This window comes from Emys orbicularis, chromosome 7, assembly GCF_028017835.1.
Source record: "Emys orbicularis isolate rEmyOrb1 chromosome 7, rEmyOrb1.hap1, whole genome shotgun sequence".
NCBI lineage: Eukaryota > Metazoa > Chordata > Testudines > Emydidae > Emys > Emys orbicularis.
In genome coordinates this window covers 55,403,731-55,424,519 of record NC_088689.1, presented here as the reverse complement: position 1 = coordinate 55,424,519, position 20,789 = coordinate 55,403,731, and the positions used below count along the sequence as shown (strand labels likewise).

General features: G+C 43.1%; 1 protein-coding gene across 1 annotated transcript in view; it reads left to right on the top strand.

Moving 5' to 3' along the window:
* The window catches only part of GLUD1 (glutamate dehydrogenase 1), a 49,977-nt gene that overhangs the window by 2,550 nt on the left and 26,638 nt on the right, over positions 1-20,789 (top strand). Inside the window, exons 2-4 of the mRNA XM_065408754.1 lie at positions 16,628-16,708; positions 17,435-17,490; positions 20,495-20,558. Coding sequence (XP_065264826.1) covers positions 16,628-16,708; positions 17,435-17,490; positions 20,495-20,558 — 201 coding nt within the window. The remainder of the gene's footprint in view (positions 1-16,627; positions 16,709-17,434; positions 17,491-20,494; positions 20,559-20,789) is intronic.

Below are 20,789 nucleotides of genomic sequence, written 5' to 3'. Positions count from 1 at the left end.
TAAAGCATTAAGTATAGGTGCTCTCTAGGTCTGAATATTGGATTTATGCTTAGGATTCGGATTCCTTAACTTCCTCTTGAAAGACTGAGGCACTTTTCTTCTGTTTTTTGGTACAATAATCTACTTTTGAGATTTTTTTTTTTTTTTCTCTGCAAGTTGGACTGTTTGCATCGTTTTTAACTCTATAGCAACACTGCAGTTTGACACGTATGTGTCAGCTGACTTGGGCTCACACGGCTTAGGCAACAGGGCACTTTACTTAAGGTGTAGACATTCAGGCTTGGGCTGGAGCCCAGGCTTCGGGACCCACCCAGTCCTCATCCTCAAAGGAAATGTGCACAACAACTTCAAAAGATGAGCATGGACGCTTAAATTCATAACTTTGCTGGATACTAAAAACTGGTCTTAATAAAGACACTGGATTTGTGTCTTCTTACAACAGTCTGTAACCCACTAACCCCTCTTTTGCCTATGTTTGCAGAGGGGTTAATGGGCCACTTAACCTTGAACGTCCCTTAGAATTTGTTTACTTATGCTATACAACCTTTTCCACCTTGTAATAGGTGTGACACTCGATACCTTTCCTAGAACTGAAGAAGAGCTCATTTCTTTCACCAGCAGACATTGATCCAATAAGGGCTTGTCTACACTTAGAGCGCTGCAGGAAGTACTCCACACCCCTGAGTGACCTAGTTATACAAACATGAGTTTGTAGTGTAGACCAGGGCAATAGAAATAAATGGAGATATCCGATCTCCTAGAGCTGGAAGGGACCTTGAAAGGTCATCAAGTCCAGGCCCCTGCCTTCACTAGCAGGATCAAGTACTGATTTTGCCCCAGATCCCTAAGTGGCCCCCTCAAGGATTGAACTCACAACTCTGGGTTTAGCAGGCCAATGCTCAAACCACTGAGCTATCCCCTATAAGGATATTATCTTAACCACCTTGTCTCTAAAATGGTGTGGGCATTTTAAAATACATTTTCCTTTGACTCTGTTTCAAGATGTGCATTTCTGATGACTTAGGAGTAAGAAATGAGAACATCAAACTCAAAGCTCCTCTCATACAGGCAATGGCTTTATCTGCGTGGAGTCAGTGTCCCTAACTATTGCCACAACCTTGTCTGAGGCCTGGCCTACACCAGTGGTTTTCAAACTGCCGGTCACAACCCAGCCACTTTTGTCAACCTAACTCTGTAAGTCTCTACTCTAAAACGTAGATCCCACTACGCCAACTTAATAACTCTACCTCTGCAAGTGGCCTAGCACTTACGTTGACGCAGTAGACACTGCATTGCTTATATTGACTGTTGCTGCCTTTCATAAGCTGTCCCACAATGCCCCACACTGACAGTTAAATCGGTGCAAGCGCTCCTGAAGAGGATGGACACTGCTGACACAAGGAGTATAGTGTGGACATGCAAAAGTGATTTAATTAGTTCAGTGACTGAATGTTGACGTAACTTAGGTCGACTTAATTTTGTAGTGTAGACTTGCCCTGGTGTACAGATGGCAAGTATGCTGCTTTCTCCTGTAATTGCTTCTCTGTCCTTCCTGCTTTGTAAGTTATCTGATCCATCATACTGCAGTTGTGTAGAAAGCCATTCTTTGTGTTACCGCTGTTGTTGGTCAGAGCCATATTTCTGCACTCATCATGTTAACATTTAGTTTTTATAGTCCAGTTTCAGATTCACCTAAAAAACTTCAGGTGACTTATTAAATGCTGTTATTATGAACATAATGATTTCTACTATAAACTCATTAGCAGTATTATCCAGAAAATGTTTTTAACATCAATGTTAATAATGTTCTGTAGCAATTTACTCTGCAAGTAAATGTAATGAGGGTTGGCTGTTGGGATGTCTCCTACTATGGTAATTGACCTTTTTAGCTTGAACCTTCTACACCAGGGGTGGGCAAACTACGGCCTGCGGGCCACATCCAGCCCACCAGATGATTTAATCTGGCCCTCGAGCTCCCGCTGGGGAGCGGGGTCTGGGGCTGCTCTGCACGCATGTGGTGCTGCTCCCAGAAACAGCAGCATGTCCCCCCTCCAGCTCCTATATGTAGGGACAGCCAGGGAGGTCCGCACGCTACCTCCGTCCCAAGCACTGCCCCCGCAGCACCCATTGGCCAGGAACTGCAGCCCATGGGAGCTGCAGGGGCGGCGCCTGTGGACGGGGCTGCGTGCAGAGCCACCTGATCGCACCTCCACCTAGAAGCTGGAGGGGGGACATGCTGCTGCATCCGGGAGCTGTTGAGGTAAGCGCTGCTCGGAGCCTGCACCCCACGCTCCAACCCACTGCCCCAATCCTGATCCCCCGCCCGCCGAACCCCTCGATCCAAGCCTGGAGCACCCTCCTGCACCCCAAGCCCCTCATCCCCATCCCGAGTCTGAGCCCTCACACATACCCGTGCCCCAGCCTGGAGCCCCTTCCCACATGCTGAACCCCTCGATCCCAGCCTGGAGCACCCTCCTACATCCCTCACCCCCAGCCCAGAACCTGCATCTCCAGCCAGAGCCCACACCCTAACCCCTTGCCCCACCCCAGAGCCCCCTCCCGCACCCTGAACTCCTCATTTCTGGCCCCACCCCAGAGCCTGCACCCCCAGCAAGAGCCCTCACCCTCTCCTGCACCCCAACCCCAATTTTGTGAGCATTCATGGCCCGCCATACAATTTCCATCCCCAGATGTGGCCCTTGGGCCAAAATGTTTGTCCACCCCTGTTCTATACCATTAAATACCTGAGTTCTGATAGTAATTCTGTCAGGTCTTAAACCCCTTCCCTCCCCCCGTTTTTTCATTTTTTCAACTCAGTGCCTTACACAAACATTTCACTCTCTGGAGCATTTCCATTATTCCCAGTGGACCAGATAGTTGAAACGCCTCATTCCCCTCAGTTCAGTGAGACCAAGGGTCTTTCTTAGTCTCTTTCCTGGCTCCCTTGGTTTCTTCATTTATTTTCTTTCTCCTTCCTTTCCCATTCCTAACATTGTTGCTCTCATGGTTCCCTAGCTTCCTGTGCACTTTCCCATCTCTTTTCTCCCCAGTGGGGCAAGTGTTGTACTTTCTTTAGATCCTCTCTTCAGCTGTCACTTCCAATTGCTGTGGAACTTTCAAGTTCCAACATTCCATCCCTTCTGGTGTCAGTGGCCCAGCTCTGAACATGTTGTTCACTGTTTGAATAACAGGAGATGGGTTTGGGGGAGGAAGGAGGGAAGAGATTAATGTAATACAAATCTAATTTAAGATTATAGACAAAAGGCTCTAAGATCTTGGGTATATAATACAATACATGTTATTCCATTAGATCAGGGTTCTTTTGCACTTGTTCTCATCTCCTTCATATAAGTTCCGTAATTCATTTATGATAGTTCATCAGATGACTTCAAGTACCTGAAATCATATTTAAACAGATTATAGAGATGGGACTTGTACACTTGCTATGCATTAGGTAGCTGGAGGACTAAACCCACTATGCAGGTAGCTATGATAGACTAGGGTGGGGATATGCACCAGCAAGGGTTAGGGGCAGAAAGAAACCCTGGTTTAAAAAAAAAAAAAAAAAAAAAAAAATCAATTTCCTGAGAGTTGTAGAAAAAGAATGGGATGATGCTGTTATTTCTACATTGGTGCTACCCCATAACCCTTCTTTGAGTGCTTCAACTTTTATGAGCCTCTGTACAGTATATCTCTTAAACTTCAAGCTCCATCACTTCACTGCTAGAAAGGTGAAGGAATTTTCTGTTTCTCCTTTCTCACTCAATTTCTGTCAGAGCTGCCTTCGTGTCCTGAAGAGATGGCAGGTCTTCACTACTCCTAGTTTTGAGTCCTCCTCCAGTCTCTGCCTCTTTTGCCACTTCTGGCTTTCACATGCAGTGGTGTAATGAAATGGACATGATTCTTTACTGTTTCATTGCTGCTCATAGCAGCAGTGAGTCTAATCTAAGTCTTGTTAATATGCTGCTGCTCAGCAAAATTCTGAGTAGCAGTAGGAGCTTTGAAAGTGTCTGGGCTTCAGGAAGATGTTGTACTGGATTGGATAACATTTGGAAAGTTATCTTTGTGATCAGAAAACATGCATTCTGCAGAAATTGATTACTTATGCCCTTCTAGTAACCAGAGAAGGTTTCTTATTCCAGTAAGTGAATTTTTAGGGACTTGCTTGTGTGCTTAAAACACTCAGTGCTTTTATTGTACGTTTAGATGTCTGCATAAACTAAACTGGAGTCAAAAGATAAGTGTGTGAAAGCAGAGCTCAAAAATTAATATTGCAAGCTGTTTGCCAAATATGAAAATTACTGGCTATGGTTTTTCCAGGCTGTGGAGGCCAGAAGATAGTCTGGACCACAGTCAGCAGCAGCAAGAACCAAGTAGGGAAATTAAGGCCTCTGCGACAGAAGTTGTTGCAAGGAGAGAAGTGGCAAGTAGTGCTCTTGGGAAGGCTTTAATGGTACTAGCTGACACACCGCTCATAGATCAGTTCGATCTCCAAAACAGACTTTTCACTTGCAGCTGGTGAACCCAAATTTTGAGCGCTGGTGAAAGGAAGGGTTTCGCTGTGGGGGGAAAATGGGAACCTTTCCTATTTCAAGATTTGCCAAATGTATCGCCAAATAAACATGCTTGAACAGGTGTTTTGGACCTCTATGTAAAGTACTGATAGTAAGTACATGAGCATTAATGTACAATGCTTATGCTAATTATTGAACTCCAGTATCACTGGGTTATTTTTGAGCTTCAGCAAATACTTATAGTAATCTAATTTGGGTTTACACTTTTTACTAAATAAAGATGTAACTGAGGAAAATCCAGGTCATACCAGGTACTAAACTGAAAGATAAGAGCTGCTTTTTAAAAGGATCAGTATTAAATATTGTCTGAAGATTATAGACAAAAGGCTCTAAGATCTTAGGTATATAATACAATACATGTTATTCCATTAGATCAGGGTTCTTTTGCACTTGTTCTCATCTCCTTCATATAAGTTCCGTAATTCATTTATGGTGATTTACTGTCTTTAATGCCTGTATGTATTTTGGTTTAAAATGTCATACTTGGGTCATTTTACTTTAATACAATTATCTAGAATAGTCTACTTTTAATTTAAGTATCTGTTGGATTCAGTAGTTATGCAATAACCCTGTCAAACTTTGAGTTACTTCAAAGTTTAAAATTTATAAATACTGTATGCATTTACAAAATCTAAGACCAATAGAAATGTTTTCATAATTTGGTATTCCAGTGGGAAGTGTACTTTGCTCACATATTCCTGCAGTATTTGCAACTCAAATACTAGTGTTAAGTCTTTCATCCAAAAGTGAAACTGACTTGGTCTGTCCAATCAATGAAATGTAAGGAGTAAGCAGCATAAATAGTTAAATACGTTTTTTTACTACTTCTAGATTCAGTAGTCTAAGGCCTGGTCCACACTAACCCCCCACTTCGAACTAAGATACGCAACTTCAGCTACATTAATAACGTAGCTGAAGTCGAAGTACCTTAGTTCGAACTTACCGCGGGTCCAGACGCGGCAGGCAGGCTCCCCCGTCGACTCCACGTACTCCTCTCGCGGAGCAGGAGTACCGGCGTCGACGGCGAGCACTTCCAGGATCGATTTATCGCGTCTAGACAAGACGCGATAAATCGATCCCAGAAGATCGATTGCTTACCGCCGGACCCGGAGGTAAGTATAGACGTACCCTAAGGTGTTGGTGATATATATAAGAACTTGTTTGGTGACTCTTTTGAAAGGCTTAAAAACAAAAAAATGCTCTGATTCATTTGAATACCGTAATTCACTACCAATAGCACACCCTACACAATAATAGTTCAGGGAAGGAGCAGCTGCTTCGTTTCAGTGGTAGGTGAAGGGAAGTGTTTTGAGTCCCTTCAGAAAAACAGACAATTTATAATTAAAAGCACTTGCCATCAGAAACAATTAAAGAGCACCTGAAATGACTTTTTTGCTCAAGCATTCATGGCACTTCTATTATAAGAGAGTAAGTAGTCAAGAGGGTACTAATTATATATGTTGGGGGTTTCAAACATATGGAACCCAGCAGCATAAATCTTTTTCTTTACATTTTGGTGCCTCTCCTCTATAAGCTCTAGGAACACTTCAAAAACTGCCATTAATTTATCAAGTTATCTGGCCATTGAAATATTCTGCTTGAGATATCCTAGATCATTCTTTTATAAATCTTACACATCCCAGTTTCTAGTAATTACCTTTTGGTAGAAAATAAAGTTAAATGACAAGGAAGAATAAGACTTCTACAAATTCTCAGAGAAGTAAGGGTCCTTCTTTCCTCCCTTTTTTTGTGGTGTAACTTCTGGAGCGTATTATGTTAATTACTCGTTACCCAAAATTCATCTTTTTCTAAAGCTGGAGAGATGCTTAGTGGTAGCTAAAATGCTACTAAGAATCATTTTCCCTTCCTTTGCTTATATGGTGACTTGCGTGCTAAGAGCTGGAGTTAACAGGAAACCACAGCTGCTGTTGCTCATCATAGCGACAGCTGCCTAGAGAACTAAAACAATCCAAATAGGGTACAGGAAATGGGAGGCAGCAGAACACAACTGACTTTAAGGCAAAGTAGACTAGACTAGCTGTTTTCTAACTAAAATCTATAATCTTATTTAACAGTCTAAAAATTGTGTAACTGATAGCATAGCTGGGACAAAACTGTTTAGTTAAGGGGTTTTCGCATGAGCCAGTTGAGAACAATTGTCAACAGGTAGGTTTCCTAGAGTTAATGGGGCTTGAAAGCTTAAGGTCAATGAAGGCATTCTTTTATATTAACATCTGATGTGGGGTTCTCAGCTACTTGGTAGTAAGGAATGGATTCACTGATGTTCATAGGGCCCCATTTACATCGGGGCTAAAATTGTACACTTTTAAAAATTACTTAAAACTTGTTTATGCTAACTGTTTAGGAGTCCACTGTCAATGAATCCAAATTGACCATATGGTCTGAAATAGCTTGGCCCCTGTCCACACTGGCTACCTTAAATAGTCTAACACTGATGCAACAAGCATATATTTTAGTTCCAGTGTAGCTGAGAGCTAAGGGTTCTGGTTTCCATACACATTTTGCATCTCTGGTCAGACCGTTCGCAGTCCCGTGATGTTAGGGATTTTCAATAACCTGTTGAAGTGGAATGACACATGACAGTGGTCAAATATTCATGGCCCAGTCCTTATTCCTTATTTTAGAGACAAATGACTGCCTTAAATTATTGCTCCTGCAACTTGTGGATGATGAATCTGCATTTCTTTGTGGAGCAGCTTAGCTGACTGACTGCCATGGGGAACTTACTTCTGCTGAGAAACTTCCTAGTCTCTCTCTTCTATTTTCTGTTCTCCTCTGGCTAGTAGAGTTCACCTTCTCTCCTGTCCTGTATCTGCATGTCAGTGTTTTTCTTACCCTAATAACTCATTCCTCTACTTCCCCATTCTACTGTTATCCTCTTCCCCCAACAGGGGTTCTACAATTGGACACTAGATGTTTGCTAATATTGGTTCTCTGCTGCTGGCAGTGCTCTATTATACAGGCTTTATTTAGACAAGGCCTGATTTCTCTAAGGGCTTGTCTATGCTGATACGCTAAATTGGTGCCGCTGCGATTGATGCAGCAGCGTCGATTTACTGGGTCTGGTGAAAATGTGATAAATTGATGGTAGAGTGCTCTCCCATTGACTTCAGTACTCCACCTTGCTGAGAGGTGGAAGGTAAGTTGGTGGGAGAGCATCTCCAGCCGACATAGCATGGTGTAGACACTGTGTTAGGTTGATGTAAGCTATGTCACTCAGGTGGATGCTTTTCCAGGAGAGATGCTGTAACTCAAACAGGAGTTAATTTAGGAAAGTCCTATGGTGTACAGAAGGTCAGACTAGATAATCACAGTGGTCCCTTTTGGCCTAATCTATAAATATACACATTGTACTACTTTAACTATACCCATATAGCTTGAGTGTACAATCCCATCCCCCATTATATTGATATAAAAGGTGCCTCTACCAGAATATCTTATTCATGTATGGGAAGGGGAATAAGTTGTACTGATCTAAGGCCAGGTCTACACTAACCCCCTAATTCGAACTAAGATACGCAACTTCAGCTACGTGAATAACGTAGCTGAAGTTCAAAGTACCTTAGTTCGAACTTACCTCGGTCCACACGCGGCAGGCAGGCTCCCCCATCGACTCCGCGGTACTCCTCTCGTCTAGCTGGAGTACCGCAGTCGACGGCGAGCACTCCCTGGTTCGACTTATCGCGTCCAGACAAGACGCGATAAGTCGAACCCAGAAGTTCGATCGCTCGCCGCCGAACTACGGGGTAAGTGTAGACCTACCCTAAGACATCTTTATGTCGGTAGAAAGAGGGGTTGTACTGGTATAACTATTTTTTTTAATAACCCCAACTCAAATAATTATACCAGTGCAAAAACTATGTAGATCAGGCCTTAAAAAGTTACAGGCCCTTACCACAAGGACTTTAAAATTGTCAACCAGTTCTAGTGCAGCTCACGCTACTAGCTGTCACTGGGGGCCATACAGCAGATGGGATTTTGCACACCATATGACACTTGCAACCTAAAATGAACCCTGAAAGCTAATAACTTAATTTTCAAGTTATGGACACTTTTATGGAAAACACTGATGGAAATGAGCCATGTTATGGTGATACAACTTCTACCAATAGCTAAGTTTGTGTGTATATTTTACATAATGGTTCCTTATTTTAGCATTAGGTCTTAGCATTATCATTTAGGTTTAGCATTCCCCTTTTGTTGAAACTAGGCATGCTAGAACAGATGCAATTGTGGGTATACATTTAAATATCAGATTTGAAGAGCTACTGTTGACTTCTCTGGTTGCTGGTAGGGAATGATTTACTTAATGTTCTGTGCACTTGAACAAGCACTGCTTATTAAAATGAATCTTTGTAGGCCATTAATAAACACACTCTTGTTTCACTGCTCTCCTGGAAGAAATAAGCCATCCAAAGAGGGAATGTACGTGCAGATAAGTAGGTCTGAAGTAGCAGAGCTGTTTCTGCTAGGAATGCAGGAATTGTCAGAGAAATAAACTGGTGGTCCATACAGTTGGTATCTGCTCTAACAATGACCTTTAGTAGATGCGTCAAAGTAAAATGGAAGAATCACTATTATAGACAACTGTAGACTAATCTACCCACAGAGAGGGTTTTTCCTAACCCTAACTAACCACTTGTTAATTTAGTGGTTGGGTAATCCCTGGGAATAAGAGGGATTTTATTCCCTTTTTTAAATCTCCGTTTAATGTAGTTTACTCATGCTCTTTCCTGGGTGATTAATTTAGAACCCAGGAATGAGCATGAGTAGTTAAATTTCTTTATTCCAATGCAAGTTACTTTGCATTTGTCAACAATGACTATTATCCTGCATTGTATTACCCACTCACCTAGCTTTGTTAGGTCCCTCTAGAGTTTCATTAAAATAACCTATTTTTTTTTTCCATCTGCAAGTTTGCCACTTTACTGCTCACCCCCATTTCCAGCTGATTAATAAACATTAAACACGAGTCCTGGTATGGAACCCTTGGTGCACCTCTTGGTTAACTTTCACATGTGGAAAAATGACCATGCATTCTGAAGAGGCCTGTGAATCATGTTGGAGCAGGCAGTTAAGAGTTCTATTCCTAGTGTCACATATGAAAGCTGGTGGTTGTGGTACTTCTATATATGCAATTGAAGGTTAATCCATAATATGGACTAATCCTTTAGTACAAAAACCAACTAACCTCTTCCCTTGTACTCTTCCCAAACTTAACCCATGTGAAAATGTTACCAGGAGATCACATATCTAAAATGAGTATCTATAGCAGAATTACTTTATATCAATGAAAGCCGATTTAAACTGATCGTTGCAGCATCAAAAGAGCTGTTGCTAATGTGGGATTACAATTAATATCTATTTGCTGTAGCTCTTATAAGTCCCAGTTGGGATCTGGGACCCCATTGTGGTAAGTGCTGTACAATCAGAGTTGGATAGTCCCTGCCATGAAAAAGCTTATTTTCTGATACCTATATGTTTTGCATATAGAGAGGTGTACAGAACAAGTACATTTTGTACACTTTAAAAAAAAAAGGGGGGGGGGGTAAATTATGATCTTTTAAAATGCCTGAAGCTTGTATCCCCTTCCAATCTTGATTCTCTTTTGTGGGGGGGTGTGGTGTTGTTTTTTGTTTTTGTTTGAAGAGATGAAATTCAAAGTAGAAAACAAAACCCTAAACTTTACATGAGTGGATTCAAACCAGCAGATGGAAGGACGCTTCCAAGTCGTGATGAACTCTTATTCAAACTTGCTGAGTTCTGTAAGAAGCTTAATTCAGTGGGAGTAGTGGTCTGGGATGTTTTGCTATGAAGTGTTACTATGGTGACTAGAGAACCTTTATTTGCTCCTTAAATGGAAGGACTACTTTATATTCTGTAGACGTTGGAGTATCTAATGTAGAGATCATGCTGTGGGATAACTAAACTCAAAGGGTCTAGAAACATTCTGAATGTATCCACTTGCAAATGGGTACATTTTATTAATCATCACTAGGTTCTCAGTATGCCTGGAAATCTAATTTGCATTTGAAACTTGGTTATTCTGTAGTGTCTAAAAGTAACATACTGTCAGTTTCTTTCAGAAGCCAAGGCATATTAATATGCCTAACATTAAAATTTGTACACATTCAAGTCTTGGATTAGAAACCAGGTTGATTGAATTTTTTCACTTAAAAAATCAAGGTTTTTCATGGGGTACCTGCTGGTACCTGTTTTATGACAGTTCTCTTCATTTCTGTAATTCCTATTTAAACTGGTTAGGCTGAATACGCCTGCTGTACATCTGGAGTATGATTTGTAGATAAGAGCACCATTGCAGACTCCATTGACATTAGAATCCAAAAGATGTTCTTATGCTTATAAGTAGCTTCTGTTTTGACACATCCTTTAACAAAGATCTCATCTAAACTGATTCAGGACTTGTAAAGAGAAGAAATTCAGATCTAAAGTTTCCATTTCATCTTGCTATACTGTTTGTTGGTGTCCAAGGATCCTTTCTGGAAGCTATGCTGTAGTCAAATAAAAGCTTTTGAACTTAATACAGAGGTTAACTGGGTGAAATTTAATGGCCTGCAATCTATAGGAGATCAGATTAAGTCGGGGTCCCCAACGCGGTGCCTGTGGGCGCCATGGCACCCGCCGGGGCGTCTAAGTGTGCCCGTGTGCTGGCTGGTGGACAAGCATCCGCCAAAATACCACCGACAAGCAGCAGCATCCAGAGGCGTCGCCGCTGAAATGCCGCCGATTTTCGATGGCATTTCAGTGGCAATGCCTCTGGATGACGCTGCTTTCGGCGGCGACGCCTATTGACGTTGTCATTTGTCGGCGGCATTTCGGCGGATGCTCATCCGCTGCCACGGTCCTCCGTGGCTCGTCGTCTGGCGCCCGCCAGACGAAAAAGGTTGGAGACCACTGGACTAGGTAATCTAATGATCCCTTGTGGCTTTAGCATCTGTGAATATATCATCCATGACCCTTAGAGGGTGATACTTAGACACAGAGAGAGATGTGCAAGTCTGTTTTGAAATCTGAGTTTGTCAAACATTAAAAATATGTTCTAGGGATCTGCCAGAGTGTGATCTGATTTAGGCTTTAGTATGTCCAGTAGAGAAGATTTCTTTGGCTTCCTTTCTTGAATACATGAGGAAAAAAACAAAAGCCTCCACTTACTCTTTCCGATCCAAAAATTATTGAACTTCTGTCCTGTTATATGTTGGAGGGGTAATTGTTGAGTACACGTTCAACTTTGGTGGCTTTAGATCAGGGGTGGACAAACTTTTTGGCCCGAGGGCCACATCTGGGTGGGGAAATTGCATGCAGGGCTGGGTGTGGGAGGGGGTGCGGTGTGCAGGAAGGGGCTCAGGGCAAGGGGTTGGGGCGCAGGAGGGGTGTGGCAGGGGGTTGGGGTGCAGGAGGGGTTTCGGGGTGCGGGCTCCGGCCCGGCACCGCTTACTTTGAGCAGCTCTGGGGTGGCAGTGGCACGCAGCGGGGCTAAGGCAGGCTCCCTGCCTGCCCTGGCCCCGTGCCGCTCCCGGAAGCGGCCGGCACCACGTCCCTGCAGCCCTTGGGGAGGGGTCGGGGGGGGCAGAGGGTTCTGCGCTGCCCTCGCCTGCAGGCACCGCCCCCCGCAGCTCCCATTGGCCGGGAACGGGAAACGGTGAAGGAGGGTTCCCGGCCAATGGGAGCTGCGGGGGGCGGTGCCTGCAGGCGAGGACAGCGCAGATCCCTCTTCCCCTCCCCCCCCCGACCCCTCCCCAGGGGCTGCAGGGACGTGGTGCCGGCCGCTTCCGGGAGCGGCGCGGGGCTGGGGCAGACAGGGGACCCTGCCTTAGCCCCGCGACGCCACAGGGGTGGCAATCCCACGGGTCAGATCCAAAGCCCCGATGGGCCAGCTTTGGCCCATGGGCCGTAGTTTGCCCACCCCTGCTTTAGATGGTTAACTGTAGTGATAGTACTCTTTTACACATTATCCTGTGGAATTAACTTATTGCACCAATGTACTTGGCACTATTGAAACCTCCTGTATTCTATTCTTCTGTCTAAAAAAAATTCTAGAATGGCAGACTGGTGAGGTAGGTGATATTTAGTGAATTATTGTATTTGGCAACATGCTACTTATGATCTTTACTACTTTTTCCTTTCCTTCTGCTGGTATGGGCTTTTCCTGATGTATTATACAGTTAAATATTTCTGGTATGATCTAATTTTTAACCTCTCTAACAATTCAGACTAAAGGTGATTCAGCTGACTGGCTTGCCTCTGGCCTGTCTCTCTACATCATAGTCACAGGTTGGGGGAATCAGTCCTTTATTCTTCTTCTAATGTACTACTGACCAGTAATGAAAATTGTGTGTGTCCGGGTTTAAAAGCTGAGACCCTGCAATATGAATGTCTTTCCCTATTCTTCAGCAATTAAATAGAAAAGTAGGTTGGAATTTGAAGCAATTTAAACAATGTAAAGAAAAGGAACAAGAAACTAATAACTTACTGTACTGTGGCTTGGCTTAACTTTTTTTGGGTGTGGTGGGGAAAGAAAATCCTTCACTTATAAACAAGACTTTCTGGGTTTTTTCCAGTGGAAAGTATTTTCCATGGTTGTGAGTCATGCTCTAACTTAAGACTTTCATTACAAAAGATAACTTTGTCTAACTGTCTTTAAAAGTTACTGGTTCAAGAGACATTGTGTGGGCCATGCTAGGATTTTTAAAATGTTAATTTTGGTGTGCAGCTTGTATGTGATAGTCTTCATGGTGTTTCTTAAATGTTTTGGAGTGCCATAAACTGTTGGATTGCTTCAAGCTTTGTTCTTTATTCTAATGTGAAAAATGTGCACAAGTTTTCAGAAGTGGGAACACAGTGCAGAAGGGATTTCCAGATGCATAGCAATGCTGTTTCCCAATCTAATTTGCACTGAGTCTTTTGCTAAACTAGGAAGTTGTCAAACTAGATTTCACCGAAGTCCTTAGTATACTAGAAATTAAGTCTTATCTTTGTGCATCCTCCTGCAAAGGGCTGGCAATTTCCCAGGAAAAACTAGTTTAGGACAGGACACTGGTAAATATTGGCTTAAACCCTGTTTAAACTGAGAAAAATAATTGCATCAGTGTCCAGCAAGTTCAGCAAGCATAGAATGTTTTTTTTTTTCCAAATTTTGGATACATCCATTCAAAAAACTAGTATGAGACTGGGTCTGTCCACTACATTAAAGTTGTCTTCTGCTGCATGGCCAAATGGAGTTGGACTGGTAGTCTACATCTCTGTAGAAATGTTGTTTGACATATAGTTGAAACAGCTGCTGTGTGGACAGAAGTCTGTAACTAAGTCAAATAAGCATATCATAACCTGGTTACAGAAAAGCTGGCTTCTACTTAGTGTAGATGGTGCTTCAGCCACTTCTAGTTTGACACTGAGTGGCAAGCATGTCCTAGAAAGATGGGTGTGTCAGGAAAAACTGAACAAAAATGGAATGTTGTTCTCAGTCAGAACAAGCTGTGCCGTATGTAGTATACGTTCCAGATGAAGTATTTTCAGGAAGGTAGTGAATTCCGCTTCCTCTGAGTTATCAGAGCAAGATTGGGGAGAACATGTAAACTGCATTTCAGTAATTAAACATTACTATTCTAATGCTTTGCACCTTTTTTAAAACTTAAAATTTCCTCTAACAGTTTGTGGTATTTCTAGTCTCAACACTAACCATTTATGTAATGAATTTGCAATGAAAAATCTAACAGTCTTTTTTAATTTACTGTCAGATAAAAACTAAAATCATATGCCTGTTCTGAGGGAAGCATTCAGCCCTATAACTCTTGTTAGACTTATTGAAAAGTATATTCACATAGGAGGGCAGAAATTTGGCCGCAAACTTTTGAGCTGCACTCAGTTTCTTTGTAGACTTGGGATCATTTCCAGTGCATTCAGGAATGGCTTTCATAGGAGCTCAGGGGTTTACTTTGGATAATGCTTTTCACGTCTGAGGACCTGGATTTGTGCTCTTCTTTGGATAATAGGAAATCTGTGGAGTCTTTCTAGTTTCTAGTGTACACTCTGTCCCTGCTACAGCCTTCCCCCTCCCACTCCCCAGTTTGGCACAATTTACAGCCTATGCTCAAGAATCATAGGACTAGGGAGAGAATCATTGTAGGTTAGAATTTAGACTCTGTAGAGCTGTGGGAGAAACTTGCATAGTAGCTACTTTTGGTTGCAACCTTGTGCTGTTATCCCTTGGCTTTTGTGGGCACTAAGTTCACATTCTAAACTGCAAGTCTAAGCATCTAGAGTTCTATTTATGTACCCAGTTAGGGTTGACTAAAAAAAGTTACCTACTTTGCAGCTGCAACTTGATAAGGCAGTATGACGCTGCCATGTAAATTAAATATAAAAAGAATTAAAAACCAATTTCTGACATTTGACACACTGTCTTCAGCTTCAGTAATCAGAAAAAAATAAAAGTTCTTAGACACAATTTATACTCCCAACCTTTGTGAAATTAGCTTCCAGTTTGTTTTGAACTGCCTCTAAGTCAGAAAGATACAAAATATTACAAGCCCTTCACATTTTACAAAAGCTGTTTTGCATTACCCTACCTGCAAGGTCATATTCAAGATCTTTTATTGTAAAAGTCTCCATGCCCAGTGACAAATCACTTCATTTTCTATAAAGTGAATGAGTTGCAACGCTTAGGGTTAGAGGGATCCTGGCAAACTTTAGCATTATGTTGCTGAATGATTCATTCTGGAAGCTACTGATTCTTAAATGGCAAGCTTTGTTAACACAGAGTTAAGGTTGCCTAGTGATAGCTCATGTCCTTCCAGAATGTTGATTTCAGCAAAACTCAAGCTTCTGAACACCAGGAAGTACAGAGTAGGGTAAACCTTAGTTTTGCGCCCCCCGCCACTCCCCCCAAGCTGGCAATAGCCATTGGGAGTTATCTGCATGTACTCAAGCTGCATTCACTGTCCTAGCTGTACAGAATGGTAAAGGAATAAGTTGGAACAGCTTGGGAAGAGTTGTGATTGTGATGAGGAGATCTGGGGATTAGTTTGAGGAGCATAGTAGAGTTGTAATTATGCTTCAATGAAATCTGGATCTGATTCCCCTGTGTGCTTTATCAAAGGAAAGAGGTGGATGTGTACCTTGAGGTTCCAGTCTTCATCATTACAGTACAGAATTGTGTAGGTTGTGTCAGTAGCAGGGCACTGAGGTCATCTTCCCATGGGTATTTTCAGTTGTGAGGTGGGATATGAGAACAGTCTGTGGATTTAATGATAGGGGAAAGAACAGCTTTTGGTGGTATCCTATGCAAGTTGATATCTATCCGTGAGCGCAAAAAAAAAAAAGTTGCCAGAATGCATCAACATAAAGAAAAGCTGTTCTCTTTCTGGGGGATGTATTTCTAGAACCTCGTAGTCAAATGGACCCAAACTTGGAACACTGACTCTACCCTGTACCTCCATGACACACACCAAATTTCAAGGCAATCTGATTAACTTTATGTATTTTAGAGCACTTAGAACAGTTAAGCTTTAAACCTTTACTACAGGAAAGCTGTCCCTCTCCTTTAATACCTCTCAACTGCCCCTCGTTTAATGGCACACCATTTGTCCCAAGTTAACTATATGGTGTACATTAAGTGCCCCTTTCATTTCTACTATTGAAAACTACCAGAAACAACTAACTTGAAGTTAATGATTTGTATTTTATTTCCTACACGGCTTTTGTTATTTTGAGGCTGTTGTACATCATCTCTTACTTCAATCTTCACAAGCTGAGAGATTGCCCACTTGCATGTAGTGGGCTGGTGTCCTAGAGCAGTGGTCTCCAAAGTGGGGCGCGTGGCAGGAGGAGCTTTTTTGTTTGTTTTGTTTGTTGTTGCTTCGGCGTGGCAGGGGGTGCATGCTCAATTTTTTTACTGATGGGGTGCGCGATCAAAAAAGTTTGGAGACCACTGTCCTAGAGTTGCTGTTTGCAATTTTCAAATACTAATTGCAAACTCACTTCATTCTTCTTGTTTGTTTTCCTTTGTTTTTCAGGTATTCGTTACAGCACAGATGTTAGCGTGGATGAGGTGAAAGCTTTGGCCTCTCTAATGACATACAAATGTGCTGTGGTTGGTAAGTGATACTAGTTTGTCAAGTATGGATAATAATTATTTGAATTAGCATTGATTTAAGTCACTGTGAAATAGCTGAAGGACTGAATTTTGTTATTTTTAGATACTAATCTCCTTTTACTAAAATCTAACCTGTTAAAATCTGCAACAAGTGATTTTGAATGCTTACCCAGTAACTATAGTGCTGTATTTCCTTTGCTATTATTGAAGCTACATGTTTTTGAATAGTACTTTGTTCTCTACATTCAGCTCTTCTACTGTGCTTCATCTCTCAGTAAAATTATCCCATGCTTAATATGTTAGTACCTCATGGCAACATCCCACTTGACCATAAGGACTTATTTCATGATTGAGTAGATGGGGCTGTAAGGAAGGTCTAAGATTGTATTTTAACAAAAGTGTCCTTAATAAACAGCAAAACTTGAAGGAAATAGATTTAAATAGATCTTAGACTTCCTGAGTTTAGAAGACCTTCTTCAAACTAATCTGAAAAGACTGCCCCTTGTATGAACAGAATGTAAATTTTTAGTGAACATATTAGTGAAATTGTGCTGTGGATGTGGCAGAGTCAGCTTCGCAGTTGACAGTGAGGGTTTAGTGACGGATAACTTTCAAATATGCATGTTTACACAAACTTAGAGAAGCTCCCCCTTTTTTGCATAATTTAAAGATCTTGTCACTTCTGTTCTACCTTTATCTTGAAAAATGAAACTCTTTTCCTTTACAGATGTGCCATTTGGCGGTGCAAAGGCTGGTGTTAAGATCAATACCAAGAACTATACCGTAAGTCTAAATTATATACATATATTGTGTAAACGGGAAGAGTTTGAAAGCTCTTTTGTAGGACAGCATTGAAAGCTCAGTAGAAATCCACCTATTTCTTCCTTAGAAGAGATTAAATCAGGGGTGGGTAAACTATGGCCCGCGGGCCAGATCCGGCCCATTAGGGCTTTGGATCCGGCCTGCGGGATTGCCAGCCCCATGGCACAGCGGGACTGAGGCAGGCTCCCTGCCTCCCCTGGTCCCGCATCGCTCCTGGAAACAGCCTGCACCATGACCCTGCAGCCCGTGGGGGGCAGAGGGCTCCGCGCGCTAGCCTCAATGGCAGGCACCGCCCCCTGCAGCTCCCATTGGCCAGGAATGGGGAACCGTGGCCAACAGAAGCTTCGGGGGAGGTACCCACAGGCGAGGGCAGCACGCAGAGCCCTCTGCCCTCCCCCTCCCCCAGGTCGCAGGGACGTGGTGCTGACCACTTCCAGGAGCGGCATGGGGGTAGGGCGGGCAGGCAGGGAGCCTACCTTAGCCCCGCTGCGCGCCACTGCCACCCCAGAGCCGCTCAAGGTAAGCAGCACCAGGACAGAGCCCGAACCCCCTCCTGTACCCCAACCCCCTGCCCTGAGCCCCTTCCTGCACACCGCACTCCCTCCCGCACTCCAACCCTCTGCCCCAGCCCTACATTATCCTAAAATCATAGAATATTGGGGTTGGAAGAGACCTCAGGAGGTCATCTAGTCCAATCCCCTGCTCAAAGCAGGACCAACACCAACTAAATCATCCGAGCCAGGGCTTTGTCAAGCTGGGCCTTAAAAACCTCAAAGGATGGAGATTCCACCACCTCCTTAAGTAATCCTTTCCAGTGCTTCACCCCCCCTCCTAGTGAAATAGTGTTTCCTAATATCCAACCTAGACCTCTCCCACTGCCACTTGAGACCATTGCTGCTTGTTCTGTCATCTGCCACCACTGAGAACAGCCTAGCTCCATCCTCTTTGGAACCCCCCTTCAGGTAGTTGAAGGCTGCTATGAAATCCCCCCTCACTCTTCTCTTCTGCAGACTGAATAACCCCAGTTTCCTCAGCCTTTCCTCATAAGTCATATGCCCCAGCCCTCTAATTATTTTCATTGCCTTCTGCTGGACTCTCCAATTTGTCCACATCCTTTCTGTAGTGGGGGGCCCCAAACTGGACGCAATTACTCCAGGTGTGGCCTCACCAGTGCCGAATAGAGGGGAATAATCACTTCCCTCGATCTGCTGGCAATGCTCCTACTAATACAGCCCAATATGCCGTTGGCCTTCTTGGCAACATCCAGCTTCTCGTCCACTGTAATCCCTAGGTCCTTTTCTGCAGAACGGCTGCTTAGCCAGTCAGTCCCCAGCCTGTAGCGGTGCATGGGATTCTTCCTTCCTATTCATGGCCCTGCATGCAATTTCCCCACCCAGATGTGGCTCTCGGGCCAAAAAGTTTGCCCACCCCTGGATTAAATGAAGTCTCTGTGTTACTCCTGGGAGAATTTGCACAGAATTCCATGTTTTCCCCCACAGAACTGGGGCTGCAGAGCTGCTGGCTGCCACTAGGGGCAGCTGGACTCTGCAGAGCCCTGCTGGCAATGAGCAGCATGCCCAGCCCAGTGGGGATGGAGGCTGCACACTCTGGCTGCCAGGCCCGATCCTCATTCTCCCGGGGACAGGAGAGGGCCCGGGAGACCCAGCTCTGGCAAAGAGTGAGGAAGGGCAGGGATGCACCACACCACCTCCCCTGGCAGGACAGTAAAGAAGCTGGGGGGAGTAAAGGCTCTGGAGGTGTGTAGGTGTCTGGGCCAGGGGATGCCCCAGGGCTGGGCTCTGGGGTAGGGGGATGCCCTGTGGCTGGACTCGAGGGGGGAGGAAGGGGAGAGGGAGCTCTGGGGGCACCCACGCAGCCCCCTCCAGTACCCCCCAACTGGAACTGGGTTGTCATAGGGGTTTCTTTAACTGTCTATGCCTGGGGAAATCTTTTTGTTGTTGTTATGTGTATTGTTGACATACTTGTTGACAGATATTTTCAAATAAATTACCAAAATAATGTAAACTGGAGTGATTATATTGTGTGTTTTTTGACAAATAAAATTTCAGAATTTAGCAGAATTTTTAATTTTTTGGTGCAGAATTCCCCCAGGAATACACTGTGTACAACTGGCAGGCAAAGATGTATCAAAAACAATTTGATATTTAAGAACTCCCTGTGTAAAAGGTCAAATACTCTTATCATTTAATTTGCAAAGTCTTTTCCTGAAACTTAAAGGCAATGCAACTAGTCTGCAGCCTAGATTTTTTTTTTTTTTTCAAATGATGCTATTCATGCAGAAAGCTTAATCCCAAACATTACCTTTCTTCTCAGAATAATTTTGCACTTAGTGTACCATAAACTTTCTTTAGCAATGAGGTTGACACATTTTTAAAGTCTTAAGTATTCTATAATGTGGGTGATTTGCATACTAATTTTTAAAGTGAGCCAATTGCAGCCATGTTTTCCGGTAATCAGATGTTATAGAACTAGAATAGCCACTACATGAAATGTCAAAGTTCAAATAAACTTAATATTTGTATGAATTACTGAAACTTTGCGTTAATTATGCAATAATCAGGACTGATTGCTGTCATCTACTATACATCTAATTTATATTACATTTGTTTGCTAGGAAAATGGTTGTTTTACAAGTTTTTTTCTTAAACACTGAAATATTTGACCAAACAGTGTCCTTACCTGTGTTTCCCTGATGCATTCATGATTTCTTTTGAATAATTGAAAATATAAAGAAAATGAGACCTCCCTAGGCAATTCACCTACTATACTGACCGTACAAAAAAAGGGAGTTACCAGGCAGACACCATGGAAATCGATGTGTAAACGCATGAACAGCTTTTTATTTAAAAAAAACTATGATGTTTGTGGAAAATTTTAGGCTGACTTTTAACACTTATACCAAATCCTGGTGACTCCTTTGGCACTTACTATATTTTCTTAATAGGATAATGAATTGGAAAAGATCACAAGAAGATTTACTATGGAGCTGGCAAAGAAGGGATTTATTGGTATGTAAGTACAGTGATACTAGTCAGTGGCATAGCTAGGAGTGGAAATTTGGGTGGGCCCTGACTTTTGGATGGACGAGCAATGACTCTGTGCTAGCTCAGCTTCTCCCCCTACGCCATGCCCTCTTTCTAGCTCTGGCGCCCCCTGACACAGGGCTTCACCTGCCGAGCTGGGCACACGCGTGAGGCGGCTCAGAAAATGGCAAGGCAGAGCTGCCGGAGCGTAGCTTT